This window comes from Solea solea, chromosome 3, assembly GCF_958295425.1.
Source record: "Solea solea chromosome 3, fSolSol10.1, whole genome shotgun sequence".
In the NCBI taxonomy this organism is placed as follows: domain Eukaryota; kingdom Metazoa; phylum Chordata; class Actinopteri; order Pleuronectiformes; family Soleidae; genus Solea; species Solea solea.
In genome coordinates, this window is record NC_081136.1 from 25,981,477 (window position 1) to 26,005,198 (window position 23,722).

Consider the following 23,722-nt stretch of genomic DNA (forward strand, 5'->3'; position numbering starts at 1 on the left):
TGGGTCCAAACTAGGTTTTATGATTATGTTTTACACTTAACTTTACCAAGTTCATAAATAAATCCAACTGCACTCAGGGTATTTATTTTTATTTTTTTTTTCTACATTACATGTAAGGAGCTGCTGCAAAACATTCAAATCCTACCTGATTTATTGTGTGGCACTGTCATTTAATGTGTGCCACTTGATTTCTACAGCCCACACCTGACCAGCCATTTATTAGGTAGTTGTCAAAGTGCAGTAGCTGAGTGCTTATACCAGTCCCTATAGAGCAGAGATTTCCTTTCCAGTGAAAAATAATGAAAATTTGCACTTTAATGACTCAAGGAAATCAACCCTGTAACTTTGCGGCAATGCAACTGCCCAAATATTCAAGTGAGATTTAAACCTTTAAGATTTAAGAACCTCTCCATACATATGAAGTTAAACCCTCACTTTCGATATAACAGACGAGAAACTCCCTCCCGCCGTTATTTAGGACCTGCGTTTGCCGAGACCTCATGTTGTCTCCGCCCCTCTTTAAACATTGTGGAGGTGAATGTGCCCTTGACCCCACCCCCAGCAGCAGAAATAATCTGAGAGCCTGACACACTGACCAATAGCTCCCAATTCTCTTCCCACCACGACAGCACTAAAAACAGCAAGGTGACTCACTAGACCTGGAATTTCAAAGTGGGTCTGTAAATATATGGGCTATTGGGTTACTCCTAGTCTGTTGCTGTTGCTGCTGCCTTTCATCATCACTCTTCACTCAGTCCATCTTTCACTCGGGGCCTCAACCTGTGGCGTTAACAGCGCACGTGTGTTTGTTATAGTTCAGTGAGATGGCCATGTCTCCCCTCTATTATCTTGAATCAGCCCAGAGTTTCCTGGGTTTCATTGGCTGCCATATGCTCTCTTTATACCTTTTTTTTTTTTTTTTTTTTTTTTTTTAAGCAAGGCAGGGGAATAAAATGAAGTGGAATCTTTGATGTGCATACATTAACATTTTATTTGTTATAATGACCTCTTTTAGAAGTCCCCTTGTGCTCTGGTGGAAGGTTGGGAGCCAGAGTTCTAGAAAAAGCATCTTAAGGGTGTATCTCCATAGATATAGATTCAAATAAAGAAACTCTTTTTTTTTATGAATGAAAAGATAATAATGACACCAATGACTAAAGATTAAAGCCTGCATCATTAGAATATGATGAGATAAATGTTATATGATAGTGTGATGAAGACACTTCATATTCATGGTCACCAGACGATGCACCCTGTTTTGAAATTCATTCATTTTTATATATAGTTCAATTTGTGCAAAACTAATTTCCATTCGATGTTGTGTTCAGTCCTTATGCTAACATGCTAACTCACTATAGCCGCTGCATGTGCTCAATATGTTGAACCTTGTTGAACTTTAATGCTAAGTACTACCATATTTCAGTTGATATTGTGAAACACATGTTTCGTTAAACTGGACCTGAAGCATCAGCTCAACTCAAACGGAATCGCACAAATGATCCCATAACTACAAAAGTATATCAAAAGCAGCAATTTTTATGACTTGAAATGTGATAATTATCCACAGGAAGTTCACTCTACTGTTTCCAGGCGCAGAAGCAGGTGCAAAGGCCTCAAACGCACATTTCCTCTAGTTGATATTGGGCTGCCGTGAGCAGTTATTAGAGCTTCTATGCACTGCAGGTTTTCTGCAACGGAGATCTAAGCAGAACAAGCTCCTTGTGGTTTCAGTGTTAGCAATTAACCCTCAGTATGACCTGCTCACCACAATAAAGTCCATGCTTATTGATCTCAGTGGGTGATTTTCTTCTTCTTTTTTTCCCCCCTCAAAATAGGTCTAATTTCATTAGTCCACTTAAACGCTCATATGTGCTGTGACAGCAAGATTTCAGCTGCGTAATTTACCATAATTGCATTGAGGGTCAGGCCTAGGGCATGGGCAAGGCATTAGGTTCAAGTTTTGTTTAATGTCAATCCAAAATACCTGTGAAAGAAGATTTGGTCTAGCAAACAAGACCTATTTTAAATCATTTATTATCATTTATTTGAACTTAAATGGGAGCTCATTGAAATCAAAGGAATTAAAAGAAACTCAGTGCAGCAACATCAGAAAGGAGAAAACCATGTTAAGGACTTTGAAAGAAATACCTTGACTGCACATTAAATAGGCGAAGACACAATATAAGTTTATATATGCTTTGTGACTCATTAAAAAAGTCACCTCTCTAAATAAGAAAATGAACACTGAATGTCGACTTAAAAACCCATCAGGAGCAAAGGATATATTTTTCCTTGAGTAAGGGCCAATAAAGAGAAACACTTTTCTGCTACATTCCCTCAGAGTCCTCCTGCTTTACAAGTCAAGGTTTGAACATTTCTAAAGGGGGGAATTTAAAAGTGGCAAGTTATTTTCTTCTCAACCACAAGGGGGGCTTGAGATTGTGTTCATCATTCTGCACAGCTATAGTGTAGTAGTGTGGTGTTGATGGTTTGCAGGTTTCCTTGCTAGACTTTGGGGCCCGTGTCACAATCTAATCTAAGTATTATTGCTGACCTTATTTAGCTCTTAATGACCTACAAAAAGCCAATGTACATGTACACGAAAGTGAATCCAATGAATGTCAGTGACGTCCACAATCACCAGATGTGAATCCAAACCAAAAACCACAATGGAGAAATATGCAGACACGCTGTAAAGCTGTAGATAAGGTTTTGACCGTTGTATCGCAGTATCAAAAAAAAAGAAATCACACCAGTCAGTTGACAGAAACCTTGAGTCCTAAAAAAGACAACCCAACTATAAAAACAGGAACATGAAGTGTCTCCCAAAATAAACATACAAATGAAACATGTACTTGCAATTGACTTCATCTTTCTACTCAAGTTACATTTCTATATAACTGTGCAGGTCAGTAATGTTATGATGCAAGCATATTCATTACCAGGACACAAGGCCAACAAGTGCAGCCTGGCCTTAAGGCATGCAGTTTCCCTTTTGGGATCAGTGAAATATTGTTTTCTTCTTGTCCACATCAGTATAATTGCTATTAAATGCACTCGTTCCAGTCCAGAGAACCCCTTTGGTCTTTAATGATTGTCTTTCTAAAGCATAGTAAACACTGCTGTTTACGCCCTCTCTTGGGCCCGGTATAAATTACCACCTCTGGGTGTTAGAAAATGGAAAACACCCCCCAAGAGATTAATCTTCTCTAACTTTCACACTCCAAACAGCAAACGCTTCAGCCTCTCCAGATTGAAAAATGGAGTTAAAAGCCCTGCGTCAGCCGCTGCCATCTTTCCTGTTCCTCTGTGTGTGTGCCAGCATTCACCGGGGGTTTGATATGAAAAGTCCATTTCACAAATGGGTGCGTTAGCCACAGCAATCAATTTTCCCTATACTCTTAGACGAGTGAATCCCATCTCAGCTGTGTGTGCAGGAATGTGTGAGAGATGCATTTGTTTGAGTTTTGTCTCAGAGGAACTTGAGATCCTGAGATCTTTTGAGGGTAAGATTAGGCCGAGATAAAGTTCCACTGTGCTTTCAAACTCAACATTTATTTAAAGTTTACTTTAAAAGTTTTAATATTAACTTTTAAAAGAAGGGAACCGTACGGAAACACCTGCAGGGCTAGAACTTCTTGGAGTCTCCAAACATCCATGTAATACTTACAGTAATGCAATGATGATATCAATAGCCTGAGCTGTGGTGCTTCTGACTGTCAGTGTCCCACAGCTGTGGCAATAGCAACTGTATATCAGTTCCCTATTTCATGACCAAAGCAGAACTGTAAATGAAGATCCTCTTCAATATTTCTGGCCGTTCCCATGCTGAGCTTCACCCCTAAATTACCCAGCTGTGTTAGCTTGTGTATGTGAGCAGATGCTCATGTCTGGATCTATTTCAACTGCTTCCTCTTCTTTGAGTAAGTGTCCCTTCGTGCAGAATTCAAAAATGACTCCACCAAGCCAGTGCATAACTGCCCTCATAAAACGTATGCTTGTTGTATAACAGCTGCTGTTGAGCTTGTATCTCCAAATGATGTTCAATGTGTTTGAAATACACAATAAATGGTCTTGAAAATGCATTTTTCTTTCTTTTTTTTCAAACACTGACACTGGTTTGGTTCTCATAAATTGACAAAAGATGTTGGTCTACAATTGCTCTATGCCACGTGAAGAACAAAACGTGTTTTGTGTATATACATTTGCAGTGCAGGAGGAAGTCGTATGATGAGCTCACATGAGTCTTTGTTTGTGCAGAGATCAGGAATGGCAACCTAAAGAGCATCCTGGGCCTCTTCTTCATCCTGTCGCGCTACAAGCAGCAGCAGCAACAACAGCAGCAGTACTACCAGTCCCTGGTGGAGCTCAGCCAGCAGACCAGCAGCACTGCGCCATCCGCCAGCAGCCACAACAGACAAACACAAGAGATGCAGTCCAGGTATGTGTTTTACACTGTCGGTGCTCCATGTGGTTGGGGTGTAGTACGTGGAACGTTGCTGGGTCTCCTGTGAGGCAGAGGTAGTCCACAGGTCAGCGTGGTAATCTCATGTGACTGGTTTGCGTTAACTGACCCATTATTTTTAGGGTGCATGCTGCAAGAGAGGTTGCCTGGTTTATTGCTTTTCGGATGCTTAATTGGGTCCAGTTAGAGCTTTTGTAAACCATAAATCTATATGACCAGATTTCCAGAGGAAATAAGTAGCAGCTTTCATGAAAGATGTTTCTCATTAAATGTTCAGTTGGTTTTTTGCTGCATCAGCTGTTTTGTTTTTAGCATTTTTTTAGCATTTTAATGTAATCTCTACATTAAAACGTGTCCTTGCAGTGGCAGAGAGGTAAAGTACATGATTATGCTGCAATTAACAATTTTCCCACTGTAGCTTTGCCTGAAGGTCACAAATAATGCACATACAGTACATCCCCGTTTTTACACTTGTGTTTATCACATTAATTATCTGCTGATTTTGGCTCAGTCTTCCTCAGTTTCCAGTCTTTATGTTAAGGTTTGTTAGCATTTACTTTAGCTATCTACTAAAAAGCTAATTCAGAATACTTCTGTATAATGAGTGAAACTTCAGCCGAGAAGACTAGCTTGAAAATCTACAGAGTGAAATAAAGTAACATATCATTACTGTAAAAGGCTGAATTTTGGATGGCTGCTTATATGGATAAGCCGATATGATACACGGTATCGGTCCTGTACTGGACACAATCACTAAATCTAATATCAAATGGTGGTTATGGTTAGGTTTAAGCTCAAAAGGCTAAGTAGATTCCTTAATAAACTTAATTAATTTAAAAGATGTGGACTGATATCAGTATCAGTATCGGAAATGTTCAAGATTGTGATATCGGTATTGGTATCGGACAAGTAGAAACAAAAAAATTAAACATGGACAATAAAACACAACAGTTTAGGAAGTTTTGCTAGGTTTTCACTTTGCAAAGGTTGTCATTATTAGTAGCATTTTTGGTCATTATTATTATTGTTAGTATTATTATACATTGCACAGTGCAAGTGTTGGTATACTGACAGCTGAGCAGTAAAAGGCAGGAAAAGCAAGGGTCTTTCCCTGTGCGATGCAAATAGATGGAGCAGGTCTTAGAGCAGCGTCTGAAGGACGGCCTGACATGCCATACATGAGCAACATTCCTACTGACTAGATCAAGTTACGACTCTGTTTAGCCATGCTTTGCGTGCATCTGTGTGTGTGTGTGTGGGTGTGTGGGTGGGGGCGGGGGTCGTGTAGGTACAGTGTGGAAAATCGGTGCAATAAGAGCAGATAGTCTCGAGAAATGAGTAAGAGGATATTATTGTCAGGAGCTCCAGCTTTACTTTGTCTGGACGAGTGCATTGTGCGTCGTAAATGCACTGTGCATGTAAATGAAGGGCACAGCTGCCTCTCCCCACCACAACAGGTGGAGAACCCTCACGCACACAAATGAAACCAAACGGCAAAGTTTGCAAAGTTTCACTGCTCTGCACTGCGTCACCCCCCCAATAAATAATGCAATACCAGTAAGTGCACGCATACATGCACACACTCGTAAAGTCATTCCAGAAGCCATTCTCTTTGTCTTTCAACCAAACATGTGTGTGTCTGGTTACACATCTTTTGATGGAAGATCCCTGTGAAGTGGCTCAATTCATTTCCAAAACAGAGCCTCTGCCCTTGCTGTCTGCAGCTCCACTAATGTCTCACTGTCCTCTCACTGTCCCGGGCTGATGAGTTAATCACGTCTGAATGCCGAAGGCCACAGTTGAGGTCAGGAAACCAAACTGGGTCTGACAGTGATAAAGTCAGTCATTAATCTGTGATTTTTTTTTTTTTTTTTGCAGATTTTGCAGGAATATTTAGCCTCAATAATCTGTAAATCTGTTACGGTGAACATTCATTCTTTTTGTCCCACTTTATTCTCCGCTAAGCTTCTAATACCAGCTGACATAATGCAAAAGACGGGGTACACCCTGGCCAGGTCGCCAGTCCATCGCAAGGCCAACAAACAGAGACTAACAACCACTCGCTTTCACACACCTACAGCTAATCTAGAGTGTTCAATTAATCCACAATCTGCATGTATTTGCCTTGGACTGTGATAAGGGAGTCATGCATATTTGGTTTTAACCAGTTGTTGCAGTACTGGATCCATAATTCTGGTCAAATGCTACCAAGTGATTGACAAATCCATTGTCTTGTTATTTATAGAGAAATGACATGCAGCGCAAATGAACACTTTGCTCCATCATCAATGGAAATCACGTTCAATAACTAAGGTGCAAGTATAGGAATGGCTCTCCTCATGTTCACGGTGCACTGTAGCTATAATGTGTGTAAGCTGTGGGACTTTGACCTGGTCCTGCTCGACTATTGCTTTAACTTTTACTACCTGCACATGTTCGCATGGCTGAACATCCGATTCAGACGCAGTCTACGTGCATTTGGGGCAATGAAGAACAGGTTACACAACAACAACTAACATTGGTGGTTCTCATTTCCGAGCTGCAGTGAATATCACAAACGTATGGCGTCTCTCTGAGAGGAGATGCTGTGGCCTTTTAAAACTAATATATTTCAGAACAGTATTGCATACAGATATGTGGGACACCACATCCTGCATCTTGTGTGTTGTGTCTAGACTGCTTGAAAATGAGGAATGCGCTGCATAACTTGAGACCACAGCACAAAATTGAATGGAATCCCGTTTTTTTTTTTGTTTTTTTTAACTTTGCTTTCTCTGCGATTTTTATTGACCATATCAACTTTGATGAGGAACGCTTCTCTTCCTCATCACCCACAATTCAAAACACGGAGATGAAAAACTTGACTGAGTAGCTTCAGTAAAATATATGGGAGAAAGCACCGGACTGGATGTTTGAAATTAGTTACGCTTTGTCATTTGTCTGATGAGACGCACGTTCCCACACACTCCAACACTGACACATATTTGGAGTGGTGCACATCTACAGTTGCAGTATGCTGAGCTTTCTATAGACGGCACCTGCTGGCCGCAACTGATGTCTTAGATAGGGTATGGGATGTGTGTGAATCTGCGCGTGTCAAAAGGGAAACTCCCATTGGTCAGATTGAGACAGGCCGGAGCCACGGGAGTTTTTCAGAGCTCTAGAAGGCAGGGGGCCCCCAGCCAGGCAGGGCACAGCAAACCCTCCCCTCTTTAACTCACCATGTCCCGGGGTGAACACGTTGACCCCCTGGTCCGGCGCTCCTCGCGCCTGCCCACCGCCATTTCTCGCGACAGGAAGAGTCGTTTGCCTTATGGGAGAGGCAGCAGCCTGACCAAGCCTGACTCGTCTCCTAGGTACAGTTGTAGGCTGAGCTGTGTGTGTGCAGTCGTCATAGTAGTAGTGTTGCAGTAACCCCAAAGGTTTGGATTATTTTGGAGGTCACATGGTGATACGAGGAGAATGGATTATGAACTGGTAAATAGTTTGCTTCCAATAGTCTTATAGTTTTTAGTTTGTTGTAGCTCAGCATGGACTGGTACTTTTGCTACTTCATTTAGATTTCATGATTTTTGCTGTATGCGCTCTAAGAATCTTTCTGATTTGATTGAAAACATTTGTTTCAATTCGTCTAATGATGTCAATCACAAAAAGGTTTTATGCTGCATGTATTTAACTCATTGGGACAGCAGTTGCTTACACCACTACCTTCATTGAATTGTATATATTTGGTGAGGAGGGGTCGGGAAGAGTTGTCATTTTTTCCACAATTTTTTCACCCACTAAAAAAGTGTTGTCTGCTGCTACAAGCTTACCTCTGCAGCCTTTATTGACTTTAAACATTGCACTATGTATAAAAGAAATCAAATTAACTAAGAGAGGTATGTGAAGCACATGTTTAAGTACAAACGAGTGCTATTTAGGACATTGACCAGAACAAAAATAACAACTTATGGGAACTGAACTGTGATGTGAACAGTGAGGGGTTTGGGAAGTTATGGAGGAACATATTTAGTTGCCGGGCACCATTAACGCGGACATGTCATGTATCATATAGTACATTAATAGCATGATCCAGAGGCACTCGCCACTATAATAGGGAACTGCCATGAACTGGCTTCCTCTGGGTTCTGCTGTCTGCTCTGAGGTAAATTAGCATAACCTACAAGGTCAATTACTTATACACAATGACTCGGCACCTCAGCATAGATGGTTTTAAAGGGAAGTTCATTGTCCATTGGGAGAGATATGAATACTAATAAGTGTGTGTGTGTGTGTGCGTGTGCACGTGTAAAAAAAAATACAAATGACCAACGTATTCACTTAATTTATGCTTCATATCACAACTTATGAGCTCTCTCAAAATTTAATTTATCCTAGGCTGTGTAATTATTTTCATTAAAGTGATGTATTTTTAAAGTTTCTACTTAATGCATCAGTTGCTTACATGATTGATTATGTTGTAGTCTCTCACTGCTGAAACCGTTTTACATTCACTCTGCTGAGGGGCAATGTGGTGAATTCAAAGCGATCTGCAGTTATTCATAATCGGGTTTAATGCAAAGTTAAAAAAAAAAAATATGTGATGTGATGACTGCAGTGCGTCATTCAGCCAAACAGTATAGGTACTTTATTGTCACTCACCAACGACAAATCAGCTGCCCACAATCGCACAACAGAGAACAGACTTGTTCCCCGTTGCCAGAGGAGGAGAACGTCAGAGCAGGCTGCTGGTGTTGGGTGCTTCCTCCGTGCTGCGGCTGAAAGTGCAGCTCCACTGCTCTAAGCTCATTGTACAGGACTGTTTTCAAATACTGCTCGGCTGCAGCTGGTCTGTGTCTCAACTCTCCTCAAGAGAAACTCAAGTGTGTGTTCAGCCTGTGGAAGGTATGGGTTAAAATAAGCTTTGATTCATCTCGGTATAAAAGGCTCTTCTTTGTCAACACAGAATTCTTTGATACAATGTTCAGTATTACTTGAGGCAAGATACTTATTCGCGCATGGTCAATTTTCTGTGATGAAACTGTGAAACTGCTTTTTGAAATGAATTCTCTGGGTGATTGTAGTCTTTTTATTTTTATGATTGCTATCACTAGTTACAATTATATTGTGAAAATGTGAATATGTCGACATACTGCACTGGGAAAATGGTAGTCACTGTGGTCAGCACAGGAGGTAGAGTATATGGGGACTGATGAGGAAATGCCACTATTTCTTGATTTAGAGCTAACAACAAATGATGGGGAGCAGCAATGACACGCAGCCAGGAATCAACAGCCTCAGAGGCAAATGCTTGGCAGCCTTTGGTTCCCTCATCAATTTGTGCCTGTTGTGACCCAGTATTTACACTTTGCGGCACCTACTCCTGATCCTGGTGAACTAGTTTCCCAGTATTGGCTCAACAGTAGAAGATGTGCTCTTTTTTTTTTGCCAAAGGTTTGGAAAATTTGAATGGAAACCAGGTTATTGTCAGCAGGAGGTTTGACATAACATTTAAAATGAAGCCAACAGCTTGTGTTTATGTACATTTGTGTTTCTAGAAACAGAAGTCGTCAATTCTACGGAAAATAACACATGGTTTTTCACGAGTTGTTTTTGTGACAACATCAACCCATACAAATATGTCTTTGAGCTAAAAATAATATGCATACTGTACCTCTATGATAGAGAGATTAACTTTCAATAGAGAGTCTGTTCAGTGTGTGTGTGAGAGATACGAGAGAGAGAGAGAGAGAGATACTCACGTGGTTGTGAGTCGTAATAGTTCACACAGGCCATTACACTTTAGACATTCACACACAACATTCCTAACTGGTCTTTGACTTCAGGGTGGGTTTACGTATGATGACCTCTTTGTTCATAAAGCACTCTACATTAGTTTAACTACTTCCTGTCAAACGTTTTACAGCCCACCTGTAACGGCCCATTTTAATTCCTGTGTGAATGACTAACAGTGAGTGTCGGGCAATAAACTGTGACGTGACTCGTGCTGTGGACTTTTCCGAAGCCTCTGCCTTGTGTGTTGTGTTTTCTAGGGGTTTTCTTCAAACGGTGCAGCCACGAAGTTGATTGCCAAAGTTTTTTTTTCCTGGCTGTTTAATGTCGGCGGCTCTGTAAATGGACATTATTGGCTTAGTCATACGCATGTGGTATTAAACATGTGTCACATTAAATATCTGGTGGCATGATCCAGTTCGTAAACAATGTTCTCTTGCTCCGTCTATCTTTACCTCCTCTACACATTCAGGCATAGATCCACTTGTCTTAAGAGTATAGTAATGTCTTCCCTTCTGCTCTCTCCTCAGTCTGACAGCACGATATGCAAGTCCTCCGGGCCACAGTGGAATAGGGTCACCACAAAAGAAGAACACAAGGTAAATACAGCACTAAACGTTATGTCAATTATGACAAATCCATACAGTGTTCCACATTCCGAATTGCTTGTATCCAAGTCACATTGTGTTTTGACCATTTCCATTATATTACATTGTGTGACCATCAAAGGGAAGTCAGAGGTCAGCCACGGAACAGCTGATAGTGATTCAGTGTTGTTTTTCTCCTGAAGGACACAGTCACCAGACCAGTCAGCTCATAGTTGCAGGATCCGTGAGGAGTTAATTATAACATTCCCTTGTACCTTTTTTAGCCCAAGACTTATCAGCCTTATTAAACATAACCTTTTCAGTTTGGAACACCCGCAGTGTGACTTCAGCTTTTCTGGAAATAATCATCTGGCGTTGTAGTTTTGTCATGGAGTCGTTCTCATTAACGTCAAGACCGGCGCATTCAAAGTGACACATTTAAATGTAAATGTGGTAGCAGAGAAGTTCTCTCCATGCTACTGCAGTAATGTGCAAGTAAGCAAGTACTGACCTCGAGTAAATAATGTTGTCTTAATTGCGCTAAATTCATTTCTGAAAAAAAATAAAGAGAGAAAAGAAACACTAAAACTCACCGACCAAACTGACTTAAGAAAACAAAATGTCAGTCACGGTTTGACTGACAGGTAACAGCTACAGACGTTTGACACAGCATTAACACACACACACCCTTACAAACATTGCCAGAATCACCATAAGGAAATTAAGAATCGAATGCAAAGCTTTTTAGAGAGGTTGTTTATTACACTTGAAGGGTTCCTTTCTGTCCTTCGAGAATCTCTCTTTTGCAAACGTTGGCAAAGCAGCTGCTGTTAAATCAGCTTCCACTGATGGTAAACTCTCGGTGTCAGCTCTGTGCTGTAGCTTAGAGTTAGGGAACCACAGGCCTCAAAATCTGCAAAATGTTGCGCGATGTTTCGAGACGACAGTAGTCTGCACAGATTTGGACACGTACACACGTACATGTAATGTACACATATGGCCAAAACTTCACAGGTAGAAACACATATGTTCATATACTAAGACATGCACCCACAATTCACCACTCACATACAGCACGTGCACACCCAGGAGTGCAGTTGTCTAATGCTTTGCAGCATTTGTCCAAATAATTCCTCTCCAGCCGCTACTGAGCAATGGCAAAATTGCTGCAGCCAGCAGCTCCAACCCTATGGGTGGTAATCTCCCCTCTCACATCGCAGACATCAATCCTCAATGCTGCAGAAATTGCTTTTATATTACCCGCACTCTGATAGAGATTTGTACACAGCAAAACAAACCAAAACAAAAAGAAAACAGTGGAGGTTATTAAGCATCGTAACCATCCCTGTGTGTGGTGACGTGAGTTCTGTCTCACCTCCTGTTACTGAAGAAAGTAAAAAAATCAGTTCTTACAATTGATGTATTTCTTGTGTGCCATTTAAAATATGATCTTTATATAATATTTAGCTTGTTCGCTTGAGCTAAAGGAGCTGCTCCTTATACTTGTTTTGGTTTGTACTAACAAGTGTGAAAACATATCCACTGTGTTGTCTGTATTACCTTCCCGGGGGAAGTGCTCTTTGCTATAATTGTACTTCTCTGTTCACTGCAGTGACTTATAATGGTTCAGTGTTTGTTTGGTTAGCTTTTGTGTTTGGAGCATTAGAAGCTGTGCCCACCAAACAGAGCGTTTTCATTTATACTTCAGATCCACATAGTGGTTGTACTTGTACTTCATGTCATTAATTCTTATTTTGTTTCTCTTGAGTTTAAGCAACCTGTAGCTTTCTTTGATGAAAACGACACTGAAAGAGTTTTATCCGCATGAACTTACGCAGCCTTTAAAGGACCATCCCACTATGTTATTAAGTACAAATCCTACATGCAAACATACAGTTTTACTGCTGTCATTGATTATGTTATTACATAATTAGCAGACACTCGGGTCTTATAATCTTTGACAATAAACACAGAGCTACATTATCCTTTGTCAATGTTTAAAAAAACATGTAAAAAATGTAAACAATGCAGAAATGAATGCACATTCATATCAGCCCAGAAAATACATTGTAAAGTTAGAGTGGTTAAAGTGAGTGCCTCTGGAGTGGGAGGCTGGTGGTTCATATTTTGGCACCTACTTCCTACTTTGTAATATGCTGACATCCCATTAAGAGGGAGTAGAAATACTCCTTTGCATTCTGGCAAACAGAGGGTATTATTAAAAAACGCGGAAGTGTAGGTGCTGGTTTGAGCCACACTCACTGGCAAGACCCCAGCAGAGAATGAATAGAAAATGCTCTCCCGTCTGCAGTAGCCAGTGACTGACTGGCTGAATAATGTGATGTCCAGATCCTCTCCTCTCTCCTCTTCATTCCAGTTGCAGGATGGAGATCTCTGTCACACATACACGTCACCAAAGTCTGTTCTAAAACAATCTTATTTTCCCCTACAGATCCATTTTGCCGGGGCATTATCACATGTATTTTGGAAGATGAAAGAATCTGATGATAAAAGGGACTGAATTGCTGCAATCTCTCTCCTTTTTCCCCCCACTATGCATCTTTCATTTTCTGTTGTCTGCATCTGCAGCGAGTGTCCTCTGACTCTCCTGCTCTCTGCATCATCTTCCCATTCCTCTTAATTTTTCTTCTTTCTTTTAATGTTGTTATTGATCATTTTTAATTCACTCCCAGTTGCTTGTTTCAAAAGCTCCCTCCGCTAAAACACCACTATCAGTGCATGTGTGAATGGGTTGTATTTCATTCTGAACACCAAAATTCAATCGCTCTCTTGTTTGCTCTGCTGCATTCTTCTGCCCTCTGTCCCTCTCTCTATCTCTCTTTGGCTCTCTATTACAATATGTGTTTGTTACTGTAGCAGTCCATCTGTTTGAGCTGAGGGACTTCCTCTGGCTGCAGCTCAGTGAGATCACCCAGGCAGAGCACCAAGTCTCCGCTCTGAGACCTGGATTAGCATCTGTGAACACACTGCTGTCTGCAGTCTGTTGTCGCCAGTGCAGATGTACAGTAGAGTGTAAAAGCAGCGTATGAAATATTCACAACTGGCATTGTTTCCGCTACTTATCAGCAGGTTTTTGCCTATTATGTTTTTATCGTCACGTATGTAAAATAATGTTTGCATTTCACAGTACCTGAGCTGACTTACTGCAGGTATAGTTTAACCTCATGCTGTGAACATGATCCAAGGACAGAAGGGCCTGTGATGCTCTTCAGATTAACCCCCCCCCCCCCGTGAGGCAGCTTTGTGATCTGCGAAGCTTTGGTTATGATTAGGGAAATAATTTGACTTGACCTGATATCAACAATTGACCTGCTGAGCTGATTTGAGTAGATAAACAGGGAGCAGGATCAGTTGGAGACCACTGTGATAAAGGAGGGGCATTAAGAGATGCTGAGTGGTCATTAACTGTCAGACTTAAAGGAATACTTCAGCGATTTAACACAGACGCGAGTGACATATTCAGCGTAGCGAATTGATTATCATGGTTAAAAGACACGAGGACAGGAAGACAGAAAGGGAGCACATTTTCTGATTTGGCTCAAGGTTTCTTCTCCTTCCATCTTTCATATTAAACATCGCTAGGCTAGGAATGGAAAAACCCACATCACTCTGATGCAAGCAACTCGCTTCCACTCGGCATCATACTTTATGTGTGTGCACGTGTGAGAAAACAAAAATGTATATAAAACGCTACGGTGGTGAAAAATGTGATCTTTGGAACAGTTTCCTAAAACATCTAAAAATAATTAGATTGAAGCAGAAGAGGTCGTCAAAATGACCGTCATGGTCCTTAAACAAGTTGCAAAATTTGAATTTGAAAATGAAATCCTCAAAGGTTATTGTGCAGTAACAACAAGTGTTTGATTATATCATTATTTTGACCTTTGACACTGGCAGATATGATTCTTTTGAGAAATGGATTATGTGTTATAGTGTGTGTGTGTATAAATCTATACATTGTCAGAAGAAATAAAAGAAAAAAGAGCTGCAGTATACTGCAGCTTTCATACGTTTCTTTACTCCCATAAAATGTAGTGATGAATCATATATAAAGTGAGTGGAGGCAAAGTTTTTTCACTTACTTCACCCCCATCAACCCACAAGGGAACACACACACAATTTTTTTGATGTATTTTCACTTTACACTCTAATACATACAGAGCTCAGCCTTAGTATTCATGTCACAGTGGCACAGAGAGCACTTACAGCAGCTCTGCTCTGTGTCCTGCACTACAACCAAGCCTCAATTTTAATTTATATGATCCTGTATTAAATCCACTGTCGACTTTGTGTCCATTTAAAAGTTCAGCTGAAGCTTCTATGAGACTGCACGAGTTTGACGTATATGCAAATCGACCAAATATCTATCAGAGTCGCTGTATATTTAGTATCAAAGTCCTTCTTGTTTGGCTACTCTGCCACGGTTCAGCAACGAAATACTGAAGACAAGAGGATTATAATACTTTAAAAGGGCAACATAGGAAAATGCTCAAATGTCAGTTGAAGGAGACCCTTTGTGTTTTGGCCCCCCGTCATTAATGAAATCACTTTAAGTAGAAGACAGATACATAATGTACAAAAACCAATAGATATGTACATATGTGTTAAACATGGGCATTTTCTAGCAACAGATGTCTTTATTTATTAAAAACCTGCTCTGAAGACAGAAATAATACATTTCTGGTATCACTTTTTTGTTTTAGTGCCAATGTGAAGTCATCCTCTCCATTTTGTGTCAGTTAACATGACTGTATTAACATATTTCTGTCACAGGTGTAGCTCTGCCTCAAGCCGTTTTTGTAAACAACAACAAAAAGTTTTTAAAAAGTGTCTTTTTCCGCAGGTTACCGGGGCCCTCTAGGGTACCTGCTGCAGGCAGCGGGGCCTCCAGGAGCCCCGGCTCCTCTAACCTCAACCGTCGCAGCCAGAGTTTCAACAGCATCGACAAGAGCAAGCCTCTTCAGTATGCCAGTGGAAATGACCGAGGTAAGAAAGCCACTGTCCTCACAGCTTCATCACACACACAGAATACAGTGCATACAGAGTTTGATGGTAGAGAGTCACACCCATTTTATATTCTCCATCCCAGCCACATGATGGCACCACTGACTCAGAGCAGCGAAGCTCACTTCACCAGTCTTAACCAGCCTGCTGAATCACCCCAAACTCTCTTTATTCCAACTTACAGTGGACGCCAATAAATGGAGGCGGCGACACATTTTCCCAGCATGGCGCGAGCCATTTTAGAGATGACCAAAGGGCCAAATTCAGGCAGCTGCTCTGCCAAGCATGATGAAGCTAATGAGAGTCATTTAGTTTTTGAGAAACAGTCTCACATTAGTGAACTGAAAGTTAACAGGAAGAGGAAAAATGTATTATTTACAAGTAAATAGTTGTTTTAACAACCTCTGTTACTTTAATGGCTCTCACACAAGATTTACTTTTGGCTCATTTACATTAATAATCATGATGTGTTGGCTCACGTACAGTAATGATAATGGAGTCTAACGGCTCACAGTCACTTGAATAGTAAAAAATGAATTCGATCATCTTTAATCATTTAGTTCTTCGGTGATGCATCCTTTCCGGGCCATTTCTCACAGTGCACTTGGTTCTGTGCCAGAGATACCTTCAGTCTGCTGAGATGAGACAGCAGGTGTTGGAGCTTCACTGCAGGGGGAGATGAAACCCTGTTATGGTCAGAAAGGAAAAGAGAAGAGGGAGAACAATCAATTGTGGCGAAATGTCAGCGATGCAGCCAGAAATGTCTGGCCAAAAAGCAGGTAGTAGACAGAAGGGAAGACAGAGAAACAGATACACGATGCCATTTTATTCATCTTCTCCAATTTGTCGTCTCTCTAATGGGTATTTTCATTTTTGCCTGACACATTTTACATGGTCTTATTTGACGGTTGAGCCATTTACCACTTTACGTGGTGCATCTATTTGTTTTTATTTTCCTCTTGTAGCTTTTGTGTTATGCTTTAATCATTTTGTCAACATCTAGTCTGGACCTTTGTGTAAATACAACGCCCATGTTGACTTGACTTTAGACTTAGATGTATACAAAGAAGACAATTTGGACTGCCTCTCACTGCATACACAAACAATGCTTTTTTGTTTTACTATGCAGTAATGACAAAACACTCTGCATACCCGATTTGCAAAAATGGTAATATCAACCTGTGATTAATTTTTATCAGTGTTTAAACGTCAATCCAAACAATGATTAATTTAGGTACATAGATAAAGCAGTAGTTGGTCCGACAGTCCCATATACAATCAAATTATCTTGCCAGGTGATAATGTCTTTTATCTGACAGTGGTGTAATGTGATGTGGAGAGGTTTGTGTGTTATTTCAACAGACCTACTTGCTTTAATCTTTCCATCTTGCCTCTGAGTTTCAGCATATATATGACACGTATAGATGCAGAAGCAGCAGCAGCCCGGCTGGTATATGTGTTTGTCTTAGCACAGGGTCGAGGGTCCTTGGCCGCTGAGGCAAAAAAAAAAAAAAAAGAACATTGTCTGTTGCCATGACAATGGCAAGTCACTGCACAGTGAAAAATGTGGTGATGCTGTGAAAAGCCTCTGGCATGTGTAAAGGGGAGCTGGTGTGTGTGTGGGGGGGGGGGGGGGTGTCTCGAAGGACAGGGTCAATTAATCAGTCAAAAGACACACACTGCAAACTCTTTCGTTCACGTCCATGAACTGCCTCGTTGGACCCCACACTATCTGTAGAGTTCAGTTGAGGAGTAATATAGAGGACACATTAGAACACAGCTCCCTTTTATTCTATTATTATCAGATGCAACACACAAAGACAAAATCCAGGGGCTGAGCGTCTCCTCGTTCAAACTAAATCACAACAGCTAATACTTGGTGTGAGACCAGGACATATAAGTTCATGTAGCGCTCATGGTTGAAGACCAAGAAAATGTTAATCTTGTAGGACAGTGATTCCCAGTGTTATTCATTTTCAATTTTGCAATGAAGTTTTATATTGCTGTAAAATATGCCACGGTAGACTGTATATTTACTTTTATATGACATAATGACGCTATATGCGTACGTATCCAGTGTCAAACACCCCATGTTCATTTGTTCATTTTAATTCGTAAATAAACCCTCTAATTCTGCCCGTCCCTTTACCTGCTATTTATCAGCACGGCTTCTTCTTAAAAGAGGCTTCAAACTCGCTCACAGCAGGAGAGGCTTTCCCGTGTCTGATGTTTGATTTTTCTTTCTTTGAAAAGCAAAGGTTTCTTCAAAAGCTGCAGTTTATGTCACAATGAGAACAAACACTCGGGGAGACATTTCTGGTTTAGAGGCATAGACGCACAGTATACTCAGCACTTTTAAGTGGACTTTGCATGGTTCACTTTTTTCTCCACTTGTCTCTTTCCCTCTGCAACACAGCTGTTTATAGACAGTGAATGACGAGCTCAGGTCAGTATTTATTGCCATAAGTAGTCAAATCAGACACAATTATTTAACATGTTGATCATCCAAGATTAAAATGTGAAATTGAACAGGAGGATGGTTCTCTTTCAGGCGAGAAACGTTCTACCCATGGTAAACATAGGTGGTGGGATTTATTTCCGTTGTCATGGCTACAACATGATGGTCTCTCCCTGATAACCACTGTGATCCGCCTGCAGACATGCTGTGACAGGCCTCTGTAGGAGTGTAATTCAGGGGGTGAAAGTTGCAACAGGAAGATACAGCACATTCAATGCAACCTCCTTTTTATTTTATCAGTGTAATGACAGTAGAGGTTTGTTTTTTTTTTGAGAACCTATCCGATATCATCAATTGAAAATATCCTCTTTAATTTTTCACTAGCTTGAAATCCTCTCGAGGTTTGCTTTGTTGTAATGTGTGTAAAACTAAGGAGGAAGTCAGCAGCGAATTCAAATGCTGCTGAAAGTTTGCCATTGTCTGAGCTCCAAATCCTTACCTGCACTACACTTGTTTCTGACTATTTAACATTATGAGTCTTGCATATTAATTACAGAATAGAAAGAACTGCAGTAAACATCAAATGCTCAAAAGTAATTATGGTTTCCATGGTGTTGTTTTGAATGTCTTAATTGTGATTAAAGATGCCATGTCAAATAATCCTCTCTGTTTCTCTGATTGGTTTAGAAGCAGTGAGGGGCATCCCCGTACCCAGTGGGATGAATGGGAGCAGTATTGGTGGAACAGTTCCCACCAGCCTCAGTGGGCAGCAGCTGGCCTCTGCCATCCCCTCACCCACAGCCGGCAAGTCCTGGCGCAGCAAGTCCATGAACCTTAAACACAGTGCCACTTCGTCAATGTTGGCCAGCCCCACGCACTCACCTTCCACCACTCCTTCAACCCAGTCCCCAGAAGGACTTCAGCCTCATGGCATTGATGGATCAAAAATGGGATCCACAGTTGGTGGCGGCCCCCAGAGGTCAATGCTGGATAAGTTCCGCATGATTAACCCTAGATCGGCTTCGCGAGCGTCGCCATCCGTCGCAGAGATGGCTCTGCAGGAGGAGGATGACCTGTCCGAGTATGGCGAGGACGGACTGACACCCACAGGGTCAGTGTGCAGCAGTGGCAGTAGCAGTGCTACAGCCAAGCAAATCCCTACCAAAACCCCGTCATCGTCCCTCACGCCACCAAGCAAGACGTCCTCTACGTCCCCCTCCTCCTCATTTTCAAAAGCGTCTGCCAATGGCACTAGGTACAAAGACAAGGAAGACAAAAGCAAGTCTGGGAAACCGTCTAAGGAAAGTTCTCCACCCAAAGAGGAGCGTGAGTCTTCTGCAGACTCCAACAAAAAGACATCCAAAATTGCCAGCCTCATCCCCAAGGGAGGGAAGCCATCGTCGGGTAAGAAAGACGGTGGTGCCTCCACTGGCATCCCAAAGCCAGGACTAAAAGCTCCCTCAACAACAACAACAGCAAAGCCTCAGAGTCCGTCCCAGACCCAAAGTCAGGCTGCCTTAAACAGCAGCGGCAACATCCGGGGAGGAGAGGGGGAGAAAGGGAAAATGACAAAAGGAGGGCAAGGTGGAAGTTTCTATATGCAGCGTTCCGTCGGCGGCCCAGAAGGAAAACGGACCAGCATGACCTCCTCCACCAGCACCTCAGCGCTCTCTGGATCGAGCGGGATGCTGGGAGGAGGAGGTGGAGGAGCACTGGGGGGGAACGGAGTGGTTCAGCTTCCTCAGCAGCAGCAGCACAACCATCCCAATACTGCCACTGTGGCCCCCTTCATGTACAGGTGAGATATGTGTGTGTGTGTGTATACCGACCAGACATTTATGATTAAATGCTTTACCATAATGAGTTTCCCCATAGAGTTTTTTCAACTATATACCTTGAATCTTAAAGTCATACCTGCACATACTAAGACACGTGTGTCGCCTGGGGCTGCTTGTTTCTTTTTTCGAAAAAATAACCCCAAAATCAAACAAGTTTGAACAAATATTATGCGCCATGCTAACCCTTGAACGATATTTGGATGATTTGATTGTCTGCTCTGGAGGACGATTTAGCTTAATTGTGTGTCACCGCAGCACAACATAACTTTGCCTCTTATTTTAATATCACGTCTTATTGTACTAATAGGCGTTTAAAAAAAACTGAAAAGTGATAGTCCCATTGCTTACAGTCACTCGTACATGTATTGACGTGATCAGCTGGCACTATGCATCTTGGTTTCGCCTCCACATCCCTCGACAGCCATTACTGAATAAACTGACATCCGCTGCCTGGTACTTTCCAAAGCCTATTATTTAACTGTCTGTGTTCCATCTTTTCTGCGAGAGTCCAGGCCACTGGTGGTTTTCAGGAACACATTCCCCCGCTCTTCATTCAACCAGTCTTGTTTTGATGCATGCAGCTGGTGCACGGTTTTCCTGTCATTACAGCCATCAGAGGTATTGGAAGTTGGTAAATCTGCCCAGCAGGACAATTTTCTCCTACAAAAGCTGAGGTAATCCAGGAGAAACTGCCAAATCACTGGGAAGCCTTTGTGCTCAAAGAGAGAGCGATATAGGAATCCCATTAAACAAAGCTTAATCCTTCACCCCTTCTCTTCTCTCCTCTCCTCTCTCTACTATCTCCTCTGTTGTGCACTGTCAGCGCTGCCAGATTCAGCTGCGGCTCCTCGAAGCATTAGACTTACTTAAATCCCACACATTTAGCAAGTTAAACTGCTGCGGGTATCATTCCAGGGCGGCGAGTGAGTAATAGTGACTGTCATTTATGAAGACAGAAATAAAGATGCAGGCGGCCCACTCGATAAGCAAAAAAAAGAGAACAGAGAAATATTGAGTGTAGGAAAAAGTGGAAGTGGATGATACCATCTGTCATCCACAAAGCTCCAACCGAACATTTCTCTGCATGGACTAGAGTTTAGCACCCACTGCCATGTTTGCCATTAATTCTAACTGCAGAGTCCAAATTTGGGTTATTTGAGTGGGTAGAGTTAAGCAAGAAATTCTACAGTGGCTTGTAAAAAATACCTTTTTCTGAACCAATTTTGCAACTCAACATTTGTTTTAGTTTTTTTTTTTTTTTTTTAACCAATAATAAAAATACATAATCAGATACAGATGTTAAGTATCCTCGTCTTCCATCATTATCTGCCTAATTTTACACCATAAATGCTGAAACTTCGCCACAGTCGTCAGCACGTCAGCGTGAAGGCCTCCTGCTGCGCTGTAATTCATCATCCTTTTTGGCCCAATTAAGCATCTTTGTCTCTATACACTTTAAGCTGTTGTTCCTGCAAAGCTGAACAGACCAGTGTGGTCATGGAACAATTTAGAACACACACAAATCTTCTATGCTGCTGCTAACGGAACACGGTGCCTTCCAAAATCCAGATTTCTGTTGCGATACATACTCATATAAAGTTAATGAAAATTGATGCTCAGTGCTGATTAGTTTTCACCTTACAAACAAACCACATTTATGGCAGTGTGATGTCGATCTCCTTAGATTATCTGTTGACGAAACGGCAGATGGAATTACTTTTGCTGGTGCAGTCACAATCACAGTTGCAGAAGCAGGGAGAAGCAAACCATCCCTATGGAAGTAACAGGATCAATCATATTGAATAATGAATCGTCATTGCATCGGTTACCATGTGTGCCAAAACTAGGTATTTCGGGTCCACATTGTAAGTTGCAGCAGATGTGGGGAAATATCTCTGTCTGTGTCTCTCTGTGAAAATACTGAGGTGAGGAGAGAAAAGCTTCAGCTGAAGTCGCAAGCTAATGTCTGTCAAACTGGAGGCCACGTTTTATCTGCAGCTCTGCAGGTGGTGGTAGCATCATGTGTGTGTGTGTGTGTGTGTGAATGTCGTGTCTGAGTAAAAGGGAAAGAATGAAGCAGTCTGTGCTTAGATCTGTTGATGTGTTTATGCAAGTTTTACTGTGCGTATTTCAAGATTTTCACGAGCATGTGGTAAGTTTTCATGCTTTCCATCGCGTGTGTGGCGCGCGCTTGCGTGTGCGTGCGTGCATCGTGTTTGAATGTGTATCATCTCTCGGCGTCTGTGTGTTGAGTTGTTGGTCTGTTTGTTGCCCGTTTGCACATGCATGGTTTTGTGTTCTGCTCTTGGCGTGTGCAGCACAGTTATCTCATGAAGTGTACTGGACTCGGTACTTGTTTCTTCAGATGAGCAAACAAACAATGCAGGCAGATGCAGCTCGGGCTTGAGGAGGGGAAGCAGATGCACACAAACACACATTTGTTGCACACTCCTGCACAAACACACACACACACACACACACACACACACACACACACACACACACACTCCACACCACTCACAGAAAGCATCTCATCCAAGACCATTCCCCTCCTCCCTTTGAGGTGTCCATCTGTTAAATATGTGTCTGGGACTAGTAGCTGACTCGGAAATTGAACTCTTTTCTAACACTGAAGAAACAAAGTCTCAGCCCAAAGTAGGAAAATATTCTGGCTGTTGCTCTTAAAAAACACCAAAAAATAATCCTTAAATTCCATCACCAGCATCTGTCTGACTTATCATCAGCTATATACCATTTTAGCCTCTTTACAAGCCGACCATACAATTTTTATGTGATGCTTAATTATTAATGTGAAAGTATTTTTTGGGTGTTTTTTTTTTCTTCATTCCTTTACACTAATATTATACAAGGCTGAAAGCAAATGACACTTATTTAATGGGATAGAATAACATTTGTAATTTTTAAGATAATGTTGAGTTAAGATGGAATCCTATCTTCACAAAATGAGGGTACACAATTCATGTGAAAAACTGTTTTGATGGAGGAAAATATAGGGTTGACATGTTGACTTTATAAAAAAAAAAAAGTATATATACTATTTTAACTGCCATTGTGGTTTGTCATTCTTTGGAAATGATTTGGAAATGTGACTTTTTCCCTTTAACTTCTTATGCCTGTAGACTATGAGAGAAAATACCTAAGCACTGAAATGTTATCTGCAAAGAAAAAATGCACTTGGAGCTAAAGTGTGCGACGCTTTTTTTCTTCCTCCTGAAGCATCTTTTGCCACTGTCATAAAGAGCACCCGTTCACCGACTACTTCAGCCCGTCTCGATAACCGCCGTGCATGATTTGTTTTCTGTGCCTTCAGGACATTCTCAGAAAATGACTGCACCATGATGGCCCCAGTTGACCCCTGCCTCAGCCCCACCAAGGGAGAGCTTGTGTACAGCAAGACAGCCAAACAGTGCCTGGAGGAAATATCAGGTACAGTTGATCAACAACAGTCAGTCGTGCATGGGTCCCTTTTCTCGGACCGGGAGTGTGAATGGGCACATGCCCTTGGATGTTTACATTTCTCTTTTGTTATTATCGGAATTTGCACTCAGATGTA

The 23,722-nt window shown here is 41.5% G+C and overlaps 1 protein-coding gene across 15 annotated transcripts in view; it reads left to right on the forward strand.

Moving 5' to 3' along the window:
* Nucleotides 1–23,722, forward strand: part of nav3 (neuron navigator 3) — a 253,383-nt gene that overhangs the window by 166,845 nt on the left and 62,816 nt on the right. For 13 of the 15 annotated variants that reach the window (XM_058626189.1, XM_058626188.1, XM_058626184.1 and 10 more), the window contains 5 exons: nt 4,261–4,441; nt 10,771–10,839; nt 15,692–15,834; nt 18,998–20,108; nt 23,480–23,595. In XM_058626189.1, the coding sequence (XP_058482172.1) occupies nt 4,261–4,441; nt 10,771–10,839; nt 15,692–15,834; nt 18,998–20,108; nt 23,480–23,595 (1,620 nt within the window). The other 2 variants (XM_058626192.1, XM_058626193.1) reach the window with 2 other exon arrangements.